General features: G+C 37.8%; 1 protein-coding gene across 1 annotated transcript in view; it reads left to right on the top strand.

Moving 5' to 3' along the window:
- The window catches only part of hecw1a (HECT, C2 and WW domain containing E3 ubiquitin protein ligase 1a), a 78,709-nt gene extending 66,669 nt beyond the window's left edge, over positions 1 to 12,040 (top strand). Inside the window, exons 19-29 of the mRNA XM_073830533.1 lie at positions 1,803 to 1,886; positions 3,052 to 3,158; positions 4,708 to 4,822; positions 5,839 to 5,952; positions 6,051 to 6,203; positions 6,726 to 6,824; positions 6,911 to 7,040; positions 7,811 to 7,957; positions 8,059 to 8,173; positions 10,349 to 10,547; positions 11,929 to 12,040. Of these exons, the coding sequence (XP_073686634.1) occupies positions 1,803 to 1,886; positions 3,052 to 3,158; positions 4,708 to 4,822; positions 5,839 to 5,952; positions 6,051 to 6,203; positions 6,726 to 6,824; positions 6,911 to 7,040; positions 7,811 to 7,957; positions 8,059 to 8,173; positions 10,349 to 10,547; positions 11,929 to 12,040 (1,375 nt within the window). The remainder of the gene's footprint in view (positions 1 to 1,802; positions 1,887 to 3,051; positions 3,159 to 4,707; positions 4,823 to 5,838; positions 5,953 to 6,050; positions 6,204 to 6,725; positions 6,825 to 6,910; positions 7,041 to 7,810; positions 7,958 to 8,058; positions 8,174 to 10,348; positions 10,548 to 11,928) is intronic.
- The last annotated feature ends 2,376 nt before the right edge of the window (positions 12,041 to 14,416 follow it).

The following is a 14,416-nucleotide window of genomic DNA, read 5'->3' as shown; positions in this document are numbered from 1 at the left end:
AAGCTAAATATAAAAAAACTAATACAATTACAAAAGTACAAAACAAAATTACTAAAATGTACACTAAAATAAATTTGAAATATAAATGTTAATAATAAATGTTAATAATAAATATTTATAGAAATAAATAAACAAACTAACTAATAAAATGGCAAAAGCACATAAAATTATTTAAGCTAAAATAAAGCTGATATTAAATAAAATGTAAATATCCACTTAAAAAATTTTAAAACAAAAACTTGTGACATGTTTCTTTAAATTAAAACTAAAACTTAAATATAAATAAACTAAAGCTAAATATAAATATTACATAACAAAACTACTAAAACTTTAACTTAACTTGAAAGATGAAATAAAATAAAATAAAATAAAATATAAAATTTGATTTTTGAAATTTGAAATGGAAAAGTATAAAATTATTAAATAAATGTTGAAATAAATGTTGACCACCAGAAATAAAATAAGTTTAATATTACGTTTTTAGATTACTAAATACTGAAATAAAAATAATTAGCAATAAAGCTAATTATAAAAAAAAAAATGACCAAAACTTAAACTAAAATAAATTTGAGAAATAAATAATAAATAAAATAACTAACTAAATAACTAATTAAATGGAAAAAGCACATAACAACATGATTTAAACTAAAATAAAGATGATAACAAATACAATCTAAATATCAAATGAAAAAAGTTTAAACATAAAAAAATATAAATCAATTGAAGCTTTAAAATTCATTAAAAATGACAAAAGTGCAAAATACAAAGTTTTAAAACTTTAACTTAATTAAAGATGATTTGAAATAAAAATGTGACCCTGGACCACAAAACCAGTCTTAAGTCGCTGGGGTATATTTGTAGCAATAGCCAAAAATACATTACATTAGTTAAAATTTAAAAAAATAAATTATGCCAAAAATCAATATGAAAATATCAAAATGTAATTTTAGTTTTGTAAAATGCATTGTTAAGAGCCTAATTTGGAGAAATTTAAAGGTGATTTTCTCAGTATTTTTGATTTTTTTGCACCCCCAGATTCCAGATTTTCAAATAGATGTATCTTGTTCAAATATTGTCCTATCCTAACAAACCATACATCGATAGAAAGCTTCTTTATTGAGCTTTCAAATGATATATAAATCTCAGTTTTGTAAAATTTAACCTTATGACTGGTTTTGTGGTCCAGGGTCACAAATAAAAATATTAGATGAAAAACTAAAGTAAAACTAAGTTAACAAAACTTAGAAATCTTTGCAACTAACTGAAATAAAATAAGTTAAATTAAGTAATATAATTACTAAAACTAAAATAATATAAAAAAAAAAAACTGACAAAAAGCAGGAAACAAATTTACAAAAATTTGGACTAAAATTAGAATGAGAACGGAAAATATTAAAATAAAAGCAATTCAAAATATTAATAAATACTATAATAGTGTATACAAAAATAACACTGTCTTACAACTAACACTGGAGTGTTAAGCTCATATGGCAATACAGTTACAGTCTGAACACAGTAAAGAACTTAACTTAACTTAAGAAACAATGTTTGTGAGAGTGAATCAGCATTTAGCTGTTAAGCGTGCATTAACAGTGGCACTAATGCAGCGAGCCGATCATCATCTTAAAAGCATTCCTGAATGTGCGCTATGATTCTGTTGAAGCAGTGAAGTGCTTTACTGTTACTCTTAAAAACAATTAACATTCCATTAGTTCAGACCTTTCAAAGGCTGCTCAGTGTAGAAAGAAGTCAGCGAGAGTGGAAATGTGAGATTGTGTGAATGTTTACATGCTTTCTCTCAGGGAGAAAATCCATTACATCAGAACCGAAGGTCCTCAGGGTGTTGAAAAGCTGTCCTGTGACGCCGACCTGGTCATGCTGTTGAGGTACAGCCACTGCACTGTGTGGCACAGGAAATCATGCATGAGTTTGGTGTTTTAGCTCAAACCAAAACCTCAAGACTTGACAGGCCGTAGTATATATGTGTCTTTGAACACAATCCCCAGTGTTTGAGTTGGTGCCAGTTATTTGCAGTCAGATTACTCTCAAACATATGACTCACATCAACCAGCATACAGGACTAGTTATAACTGGCTTAAAGGGGTCATCGGATGCCCATTTTCCACAAGTTCATATGATTCTTTAGGGTCTTAATGAAAAGTCTATAATATACTTTGGTTAAAAATTCTCAATAGGAGTGTAAAAAAACACCCTTTTAGCTTGTCAAAATCAGCTCTGCGAAAACTCAACTCATTGTATTGCATGGTCCCTTTAAATGCAAATGAGCTCTGCTCGCCCCGCCCCTCTCTGATGTGAGATTATGAGACATAATGTTTACTTTAGCTGCTTTTAGTGGCGAAAATTGCCAACAAGCGCATTAAGAAAGGCTGTTTGCGAAGATGCATTAAAAAAACCTTTATACTAATTTCTGCTGTGGGTGAAGCTGCATCAGGAACGATTCGTACGAACATAGATGCATATGTAGATCGGGATCGGCGCTTTCCTTTTTAAGAACGAAAGTAACGTTATCCTCTGCATCTTCAGCGGCTCAGATGTCAGGAGTAAATGACGACTGCTATGTTCATTATTGCATCCAACAACAGAACACCTCAGAGTCGGAGTCGGACTGTTTCAGCTTGGTGAGGGCGGGGCTAAGGTAAGGTGCTCATGTCAATCAACTCTTGTGGGAGGGGCCTCTGTCTGTGTGCCGTCACACCCACAAGAAGCTGAGAATGACCTGATTTTAAAAAGGGGATATTACTTTTAAAGATTAAAAAAATACCACTGGGTGTATTTTTATCATTGTAGGGTGGTTGTGTACACAAACTGCCAACACACATTAATGTTCAAACAACATGGAAAAGTTAGTTTTGCATCCGATGACCCCTTTAATCACCTAGTCAGACTCTCCAAACAGTTAACACAGTTAGTTTTTGTCACTTATTTTTTTTTATATTTTTATTAATTATATAATATTTAAAAATAAATAAATAATATACGAAAAATATGTTTTTTCATGCATTCTAATATTTTTTCCTCTCTATCATGCAGTCTGTTTGACGAGGAGATCATGTCGTATATTCCATCTCACTCTTTCCACCCCGGCCTCAGTTTCTCTCCACGCTGCTCGCCTGGATCCTCGCCTCAAAGTTCACCGGGTATGATCACATTACTTTTTAAAAAGGGAGACTTTTGGGATTGTTTGGGCTCCTTTAGTTGGATAAAAATGATACCCCTAGTTTAGCTTTGAGACTACTAGCCAACAACTATTGCATGTGTATTCAAGGTAATTTTGTTCAGTCTTCATGAAAAAGAAAGACTACACATGTGCTATTGCTACAAGCAAACAGACAGCATCAAAGCTACAAAACATGGGCTAAAATCCACAAACAATTTCACATGCTTTCATATGCCACCTAACCCTATTTTATCTTTGAAACTACTGGTAGTTCTAGATCTGTAGCCAACAATTGCATGTGTATTCAAGATCATGTTGTTCAGTTTTCATGAAAAAGAAAGACAATACATGTGCTATTAGTTATTTTGGTCAACTTTTAGAATAACACAAGCACACAGACAGCATCAAAGCTAAAAAATATGGACTAAAATCCACAAACAGACAATTTCACATGCTTTCAACATGCCATTTAACCTTATTTTAGCTTTGAAACTACTGGTAGTTTTAGATCTGTAGCCAACAACTATTGCATGTGTATTCAAGATAATTTTGTTTACTTTTCATGAAAAAGAAACACTATACATGTGCTAAAAGTTATTTTTGTCAACTTTTAGAATAACACAAGCAAACAGACAGCATCAAAGCTAAAAAATCATGGACTAAAATACACAAACAGACAATTTTACATGCTTTCAACATGTAATTTAACCTTATTTTACCTTTGAAACTACTGGTAGTTTTAGATCTGTAGCCAACAATTGCATGTGTATTCAAGATTATTTTGTTGAGTATTTTGTTGTATAGAATAAAATACACGAACAGACAATTTCACATGCCATCTAACCTTTTTTCCCCATATTATTGTAACATATTCTCTAGCTCAGTAACAATATCTGCATACTAACATCTAAGGCTTATTTTTTAAATCCTGTATAAACATCTGTGGAAACATGAGCCGGTCTCTTGTGTGTAACGCCGCTTGCCAAAATCCAGCAAAGCCTTTTTCTCGAACACATCGAGAGCAATCATTCCCCGCAACAGTTCTTCTGTGTGTTTGCATTTGCAATCTGGCCAGTCTATCACTTCCCTCATGTTTAAACAAATCGCAGGTCATTCCTCACGTCAGGACGGTTCTTTCAGAACTGAGTTTGATCACATACACTCACACCCCAGCAAGACACGAGTTAAAGCGACTTAATTTCATGTCGAACGTCCTGCTGTGCTGCACAGAACGTGCTAGCGCGGTTTAATGAGCCTGTTCGCCATGCTTGTGATAGCAAGTGTTTGATGAGAAACTCAAAGTATGAGTTAAATTATTTCACAGCATGGCGCTGACATCCCTGCTCCATTTGCTTTGTTGTTGCACTTTGAGGCCCCCAGAAATTTTAGATGTAATAAATGTAGCTTTTCTTTGGCTTTTTGCCCACTTTTATTTCATTTCAATTCATTGTATGACTTTTTCAAATAAGGGCATGTTCAAATATAGACCAGCGTGTAATTATATGCAGTGGTATTACATATTTTGACAGGCTTGCAGAGGGCCAGAGCGCCGGCTCCATACCGCAGAGACTTTGAGGCAAAACTTCGCAATTTTTACAGGAAGCTGGAGGCTAAAGGATACGGGCAGGGACCGGGAAAAATCAAGTAAGTGTGTCTGTGGATGATAGGTAGATAGATACAGACAGACGGATGTATGAATAGACAGACAGATGGACGGACGGACAGATGGACAGATAGACAGACAGACAGACTAATAGATAGATGGACGGACGGATGGATAGATTGAGAGACAGATGGACGAACAGACGGACGGATGGATGGATAGATTGAGAGACAGATGGATGGACGGATGGATAGATTGAGAGACAGATGGACGAACAGACGGACGGATGGATGGATAGATTGAGAGACAGATGGATGGACGGATGGATAGATTGAGAGACAGATGGACGGACAGACGGACGGATGGACAGATGGAAAGATTGAGAGACAGATGGATGGACGGATGGATAGATTGAGAGACAGATGGACGAACAGACGGACGGATGGATGGATAGATAGATTGAGAGACAGATGGATGGACGGATGGATAGATTGAGAGATGGATGGACAGACGGACGGATGGACAGATGGAAAGATTGAGAGACAGATAGACAGACGGAAGGACGGATGGATAGATTGAAAGACAGATAGACGGACAGACGGACGGATGGATGGATAGATTGAGAGACAGATGGACGGATAGACAGACGGATGGACGGGTGGACAGACAGACAGACAGACAGACAGATGAACAAACGGACAAACAGATGGACAGATAGACAGACGGACAGACAGACAGACAGACAGATGAACAAACGGACAAACGGATGGACTGATAGACAGACGGATGGACGGGCGGACAGACAGACAGACAGACAGACAGACAGACAGACAGATGGACAAACGGATGGACAAATAGACAGAGAGACAGATAAACAGACAGACAAAGATAGACGTGCGGACATACAGATATAGAGATGAATGGACTGACAGATAGATAGTTTAAGAGACAGATGGACGGACGGACGGAAAGATGGATGACATATAGACAGACAGATAGATAGATTGATAGATATTACATTGATTTTGATTTGGTTTAATTTTGTGTTGTTATCAAGACTCATCATCAGAAGAGAACATCTACTGGAGGGCACCTTCAATCAAGTAATGGCCTACTCACGCAAAGAGCTCCAGAGAAACAAGCTCTACATCACCTTTGTAGGAGAGGAAGGGTCAGTCGACTGTGTTCTCATTCACACGCATGCTTGACAGACATACAAACCACAACTTGGAATCCTGATGTAAAATATGGCCTTCATGTTCCCCATAGTTTGGATTACAGCGGCCCATCACGGGAGTTCTTCTTCCTGCTGTCTCAGGAGCTGTTTAACCCCTACTACGGCCTGTTTGAGTACTCAGCCAATGACACGTATACAGTGCAGATCAGCCCCATGTCTGCGTTTGTAGAGAACCATTTGGAATGGTGAGAGATTTTGCATTTTCTACCTTACTATCTCTCTTTATCCTCAATTATTGCTGCTTAGTCTTGGAATGTGTTTGAAGTTTAGCTTTGTAGTTCTCCTGTTGATGTGGCATGTGGTTGAGGAATTGCATGCCTTCTGGTCAGCTGGAGAGAAAGTCATGTAGAAGCGGTCACGCTACGTCTTTGTTTTGCGTCTTATTTCTGGATTTTGACTGACAGGGAAAACATCCCTCTTGTTGAGTAAATTACAGAGTTAGGAAACTAAATACAAAGACAAATTCTCAGCATTTGCCTTGAACTTCATCCAAGCAGAGGACACGTCTGGTGAATGTCAGTGTTCAGATTCACAACTTTTAATTGAATTTAAAAATTGGCCACAGTCACAGTGTCTGACTTTCAAGCCCTATCCAGGAGGTAGAGAATTTTAAAAGCCTATAATTGGTTCAAGAACAGGATGTGTATTATATTAGAGCATGTACAGAACATTATGACATGGATAAATGTTTTGCTGGACCCTCACAGGTTCCGTTTCAGTGGCCGTATTTTGGGTCTGGCTCTGATCCACCAATATCTGCTGGATGCTTTCTTCACTCGACCGTTCTACAAGGCCCTGCTCAGACTGTGAGTCTCAATGATTATTTGGTGTCAAGATGACACCATAAAGTGATCAGAGTTTTGATTGGATGTCTGTATTGTGTGGTCCATAGAGTGACAGATCTAAGTGATTTGGAATACCTGGATGAGGAGTTCCACCAGAGCTTACAGTGGATGAAAGACAACGATATTACTGACATCCTGGATCTGACGTTTACAGTCAACGAGGAGGTCTTCGGACAGGTGCTGCATAATTAATACTGGTTTTGAAGCACCCTGAAGAAGGTTTTCCATGTGTCTTATGATCAGGATTGAAGAAAATAGAGTCTCAACCCTGTTCCTGGAGGGCCACCGTCCTGCAGAGTTTAGCTTCAACCCCAGTTAAACCTACCTGAACTAACTAATCAATGTCTTCAGGATCACTAAAAACTTCCAGGCAGATGTGTTGATATAAGTTGGAGCTAAACTTTTGACAGAACTTTTGCCCTTTAGAAGCAGCTTTGGACAGCAATGGCTTACTTAGATGAATCTAGGACAGGGGTGCCCAAACACGGTCCTGGAGGGCCGCTGTCCTGTAGAGTTTAGCTCCAACCCCAATTAGGGGTTGGACACACCTGAACTAACTAATCAAGCTCTTACTAGGAATACTAGAAACTTTTAGATAGGTGTGTTTAGGCAGGACACTGGCCCTACAGGACCAAGTTTGAGCACCCCTTGATCTAGGATAAATATTTTAACAAAAACAAAAAAGGTGGCCCAGGATGAATCTGATGGCGGACAGACAGACAGACAGACAGACAAAATAATTTAAAAGCATTAAAGTATTTTTTTGTCAGAGCCCTTGTTTAATTTTTGAGTTATCGGTCTGCCTGTTCTGTAATAATCGGTATCTGCATCGACCCTGAAAAACACATATTGGTTGACTCCTACTGGTCGACCGATTATTCTGTAAGTTAATTCTGCAGTGACAAATGTTTGTACCAATACTTAAAACTTTTCACATCATTTGACAGGTGATAGAAAGAGAACTGAAGTCAGGAGGCTCCAATACCCAAGTGACAGAGAAGAACAAGAAGGAATACATTGAGCGCATGGCAAGATGGAGGGTGGAAAGAGGAGTTATGCAGCAGACCGAAGCTCTTGTAAGAGGCTTCTATGAGGTACGTTTGCTTGAAAAACAGTTTCACTAACACAAAGGTTTAGTTAAATAATTATTCAGAATACTTGAATGTCATATATAAACTTTTCCTTTACAATACAGGTTGTAGACTCCCGTTTGGTTTCAGTGTTCGATGCTCGTGAGCTGGAGTTGGTCATTGCAGGGACGGCTGAGATCGATTTGAATGACTGGAGATCAAACACAGAATATAGAGGAGGTGAGCGGATGCTTGCTGTGTTTTTAAAACTTCATGGCAGCTGCTGGGTCATATTGTCAATTTTGATCCTAAAACTTTCATAAATCATTAATTACTGGAGGGAAATTCTCACATGGTCTTCAGAAATGAGTAGAAGCTTGATTGCTCAGACTCAGCATCACTTGTTCCATGTGAAGTGGTCTCGCTTTTCTTTCAGGTCCTCTGCTGTGAATTACTATGGAGGGTCAACAGAACTATATCTCACAGCCAATGCCAAAACAAGTATCCCATCTGTTAAGATTGCAGTTTATTACTTAGAACGGAGCTGTTGATATTGAAAAGCGTGACGGTGAACCTTGTAGAATTTCATATAGCCCTGCGGTGTTGTGGTTTCACGGTGACGAAATAACCTCGGCTGAATCTCTGGAGCCTTCTGTTGACTTTTCCTGCACAGCCTATACACTTTCGGATCGAGACCCCAGACGGGCCTCTTCAGTGGGACACATTCTCTTTTTATCTTATATTTTGGCTAATTTATATATAAACTTGTTTCCTGCTCCCGAAGGGCCACTTTCCTGCAGAACTCAGCTCCAACCCCAATAAAACACACCTGAACCAGCTAATCATGAGGGGCTTTTGCACTGGAGTATTGTAACTCCTGGTAAAAGTACCCCCTTTTTGGCATTTCTTCGTCCTCCATCTTCCAGTTGTTGATGTTGTTGCCACTCTTTTAAATGCTGTTATTGTCAGCCAGCTTGTCACTTCAGAGTTCCTTTTTGTGGTGCAAATGCAACCAGGAATATGGCTTTATGGGTAAAATTTAGTTTTCTGGGGACCACCGCGGTGGCGAGTTCCTATAACTACCAAGTGCAAAAGCCTCTAAGATCTTGAAGACTCACCCTGTACCCGTTTATAGTGCACTTTTTCGGGGTTCAGCCATTTGTAGTTGTGTCTGAAACCATATAGAGTGCACTTATTCAATCATGTAATGCACTTTAATAACAAATGTACAACTATACACTGACCTTGCATAATATACACTGTACATTTGATTCTGAATTGATTGCTGCGTCTCACCAACAGCAATTCTGGCATATTCAGTGTCAGAATTTGCTAACTTGTTTTGTAGGTGTAGGGGGCGATTTTCGATATGTCCTAGAAACTTCCAGGCAGGTGTATTGGAGCTAAACACTGCGAGAAATTGGTTTTACTGGAGCAAGACTGGACGTTCCTGTTCCATTGGAATCTCTTCTGCACTTCTTCTGAGGAGTTAGGATAGTACCTTCAAACTTAGCTGCCTGTGTAGGCAGTCCACCACTTACAAGGAGTCGACCAAGTATTAGTCTGGCTGATTACCTGCCCTGATATTAAGCATTTTTATGGTTATCGATATTGGTCATTTTAAAAACCAATTTGCCAATAAAATCATTTAAAAGGATTAAAACATTTTTTGTCAGAGCCCTTCTTAATTTTCGCATTTGTTTTCATTTTTACACCAGACATATATATCGGTTCAAAATATCGGTTAGCGGTCTGCCTGATCTGTAATAATCGGTATCAGCATCGGCCCTGAAAAACACATATTGGTTGACTCCTACTAGGGGTCGACCTATTATTGGTCTGGCCGATTATCAGCACCGATATTAAGCATTTTTATGGTTATCGGTCATTTTAAAAATGAATTTGCCGATAAAATCATTTAAAAGCATTAAAATATTTTTTTGTCATAGCCCTTGTTGTTCTTAATTTTCACATTCGTTTTCATTTTCACACCAGACATACATATTGGTTCAAAATATCGGTTATCGGTCTGCCTGATCGGTAATAATCGGTATCAGCATCGGCCCAGAAAAACACATATTGGTTAACTCCTATTAGGGGTCGACCGATTATTGGTCTGGCCGATTATCAGCACCAATATTAAACATTTTATGGTTATCGGTATCAATAATTTTCAAAACCGATTTGCATATGCAATAATTTTTTGTCAGAGCCCTTGTTCTTAATTTTAATTTTCAGACCAGACATATATATCGGTTCAAATTATTGGTTATCGGTCTACTTGAACTGTAATAATCGGTATCGGCCCTGAAAAACACATATCTGTTGACACTTACCACTGTTTTAGAGCATTATAATGCAGTGAACTTCCACATAGTGGTGTTTAGCTTCATCATTATCTCCATCACCTTTCAGGTTATCATGATGGACACGTTGTGATTCGTTGTTTCTGGGATGCAGTGGAGCACTTCAATAATGAACAGAAGTTGCGTCTGCTGCAGTTTGTGACAGGAACTTCCAGTGTTCCCTACGAGGGTTTTGCAGCGCTCCGTGGGAGCAACGGCCTGCGGCGCTTCTGCATTGAAAAGTGGGGGAAGATTACCTCTCTGCCAAGGTATACTGCAAGAAATAACACACATTCTGCCTGCAGAATCACATATATGCCTCTTGACTTTAGTACTTGAGGAACGAAATTTCATCAAGAGCTTTATCCTAGGATTGATTACTATCATAAGTATGATTGAGATAAATACTTAGATAGATACTTTAAATTAAATTAATTTTTAATTTTGCTCCCTTTTTAATTTTAGGTAAATGTTTAGTAATGTTGCTGTGTGTTTTTGTCAGTTGATTTTTCGTCTATATAGTTTTTTATTAATTTTTACTTCAGTTTTATTTATTTTAATAAAACAGGTTAAACAAAATTATAACAGAAATTAAAAAAAGTTGCTATTGCTAGTCCCTGAAAGATGCTATTAGAAGATGAAGATATTCTCATTCTAGAGACAAAAAAAGTGTGATGTTATTAATATTTCTGGTGCATTTTCCCTATAGAGGATATTTTAAATGTGCATATATTACTAAAAGTTTGTTTTGGCAACTTTTTGAAGTACATTACCATATAGATGACTTGCACATGCGCTAGATCAGAGATGGTACACAGAAACGCTCAGAATCTCAAAAACCTGGGCTGAATATTAAAAACCAAAGGATTTTCTCTCCATTACACATATTCCTCATAGTTTATATATCATAAAATGAATTTTATGTCTCATTTTATAACATGAGATTGAAGCAGTGCTTTGAGATCCTTACATTTCCATTTATATTTGATAGCTGAAACAAATGTGAGATGTGAAATGAAAAACACAGAGTGCATTACACAGAAATCATAGATGTATTTAGGACGACGTCACCCAAGCATTGCTTTAACCCACAGATTCTTTGTGTGGTTGACTATAAGCTTGTTCAAATACTGTTTTGTTTACCTTCCACGGTTCTTCCACACTTTGCAATTCAATCACAACAGCAAAGAAACCGCCTTGCTATTTAGACTTGTAAATAAAGCTACCCGAGATAACAAAGTGTCATCCTGAAAACCAACTGTTAGGCTCCAAAACTCAATTTGCATCCAGCGCTTCACCTTGAAAATCATTTCACCCTGTTCGTCTGGCAAACAGAAGGGACTGCGGATCAAAGCCTGGCGCCGTCAGCACTAAAGTACAGGCTCATATTTCTCTGTCAGGGTGAGAACGGCTCCGAGTTTGTCATTGTGTGTGCACAGCGTCAGCAGCCAGAGCTAAATAAGGCCAACGTGATGGAAAGGATACAGATGCCTCACTCAGACACAGAATTTCACATGCTCTACTGGGGAAAGTTATGCTTTACAGCAAGGCAGTTCACAGAAATGTAGAATTGGCCTCACCTATTTAGTCACAGGTCATGATAGAAGCTCCCTCCTGACCTTTTGACCTCTGTGTTTTCTTCTTTTGCAGGGCGCACACATGCTTTAACCGTCTGGATCTGCCTCCCTATCCATCGTACAATATGCTGTATGAGAAACTTCTCACCGCTGTGGAGGAGACCAGCACCTTTGGTCTGGAGTGAAGGTGAAAAGTGACTTTGATTGAGATTTTTTTTATTACTGCAAATACATTTTCAATAACTCAATCCACGAGAGACTTTTTAGAGATTTTTAAACCACATATATCTGAGACTTTTGTTTAAAATGACTTGAAATAGCATGTTTCTGCACTAAAATATAAGACATATAGTACTTTGTGGGAGTGTGGGGTCCAAAGCAACATCTAATTGGATATTCCCTTAAAAGTGTGATTTTTAAATGCCTGGCTATGTTTGAAATGGAATACTAACATATTGCTTACTGAATACTGCACAGTATATACTGTACTTCATACTGCCCTTATTTTTTACAATTCTGTAGTATGTGAAACATATGCAACAATTTAACACTTCCAAGTGCAGTATGCAATGTAGTGGTCACATGACCTCAGTACACTGCATGTTAAAAATTTTGCATTACATCAAGTACATTGCATTATGGGATACAATACTCTAGATATGTAATGTGCACTGTGGGGAATGTAAAACATTATCTAGGTATTGTATGCTTATAGATAACACTCATACTGTGCATGTTATGCGTACTGCATAAATAGTAGTATGCTAGTATGCTATTCTGAACATAGCCCCTGACCAAACCTTAAAGGGACAGCTTACCCAAAACTTTAAATGTGCTGTTACTGTAGATATACAGTTGGTAGATTTTTTCTTCCTTTCATCAGTCCAAAACAAGTCCAATAAACCAAAGTTCATCCATCCATAATAAAAAGTGCCTCACACAGCTCCGGGGGGTGAATTAAGGCCTTGTGTAATGAATCGATGTGTTTTTGTAAGAAAAATGTCCATATTTAGAACATAATTATCTATTTAAGAGAATAGATCAGAAGTGATGAACGTGAACACGCCGTGGAGAGAACTAAACAAAACAACGAGGTGGAGACAACTGCACATTTCGAAAAGTATTTATCATTGAATCGTTTATTCAGGAGATTGTAATAGTGAAACAAGTCTTTATTAATTGAGACTCCTTCATTTTTTTTTATTTAGTTTGAATACATATTTAAAAAAAAGACTTAAGCAATGAACGTTTTGTCAGAACCACTAAGTGATTTCTAAGTGGGTTAAGTGATTTCTCAGTCCTCGGGCACGGACAGAACGACAGCGCGCAAGTAAGTACTTAAATACTGTATGTTAATAGGCAATTGTTGCGTTTGCTACTGCTAGATAAGACGTTCTTGCTTATATCTATTTTATACTTCTGTAGTTATCTATATCTCTGCCTATATATATATATATATATATATATTTATATGTATATATATATATGTATATATATCCATATGTATATGTAGACTTGGATTAATTCGTTGGTGATAGTACATTTTTACGCGGGTCTAGACGGACTGTTGTAGTTTGTTTACACAGATATTGTATTTATCTGGATTAATTCAACTGTATTTACATTAAATTACTCTCAGAAAGCAGTTATTCGTTCTGGTGCTTTGTATTGCTAGCATTTTTTGGTGTTAAAGTATAGTTTTGATTGCACTTAATCAAATTAGACTACTGAGCCACGGCCAAGGGAAGCTTTTGTTCTCACGTGGTTCCCTTTCCTGAGTGCGCTTAGATGTGCTAAGTGCGTTCAATCTTAGTTTCGATTTGAGCCATTTGAGCCATTTGCGTACGATCTATTTGGGCTGACTCAGCAGAGGGGGAGTACCCAGCTGTTTTCACTAAACAGTCATTTGGTGGTGTATTTAACTGCATCATAGCAGCTGACGCTGAAGCGTCAGCGGAAGCGTTCAGCCTCCTCGTGTGAAGACCGACAAGGGTAAAGACAGCGACTTGTCCTGCGCGACTTAGCCGAGCAACGCACTTCGGTATTCTTTTCCTTCATCTCACTCCTACTTCTGCCCTCCTCTATCATGTGTTTCCAATTCATTCCGGTGCACTCTACACATCGCGCTAACATCAAACGCACACGTCGACGCAATCTTTCTAATCTGCATCCTATTCACACCTCTTCCACTGAAACTTTCTCTTTGACTGTTGGCCTCTGGAACTGTCAGTCAGCTGTCAACAAATCTGACTTCATTTCTGCCTTTTCTTTGCAATCTGGCCTGAGCATCCTAGGTTTGACTGAGACCTGGATTCGTCCAGAAAACTCAGCAACCCCAGCCGCTCTGTCTAATAACTTTTCCTTCTCCCACACCCCTCGTTACACTGGAAAGGGCGGCGGTACTGGACTGCTCATTTCTAACAACTGGAAATACTCAACCCATTCTCCTCTTGGCAATTATAACTCATTCGAATGTCATTCAGTGACTTTAACAACTCCCATCAAACTCCATGTTGTAGTAATTTATCGTCCTCCTACTCAACTTGGCATTTTCCTAGAAG

The sequence above is a fragment of the Garra rufa genome, chromosome 24 (genome assembly GCF_049309525.1).
Source record: "Garra rufa chromosome 24, GarRuf1.0, whole genome shotgun sequence".
Taxonomy (NCBI): Eukaryota; Metazoa; Chordata; class Actinopteri; order Cypriniformes; family Cyprinidae; genus Garra; species Garra rufa.
The sequence above is the reverse complement of the archived record's forward strand: the minus strand, read 5'-3'. Positions and strand labels throughout refer to the sequence as shown.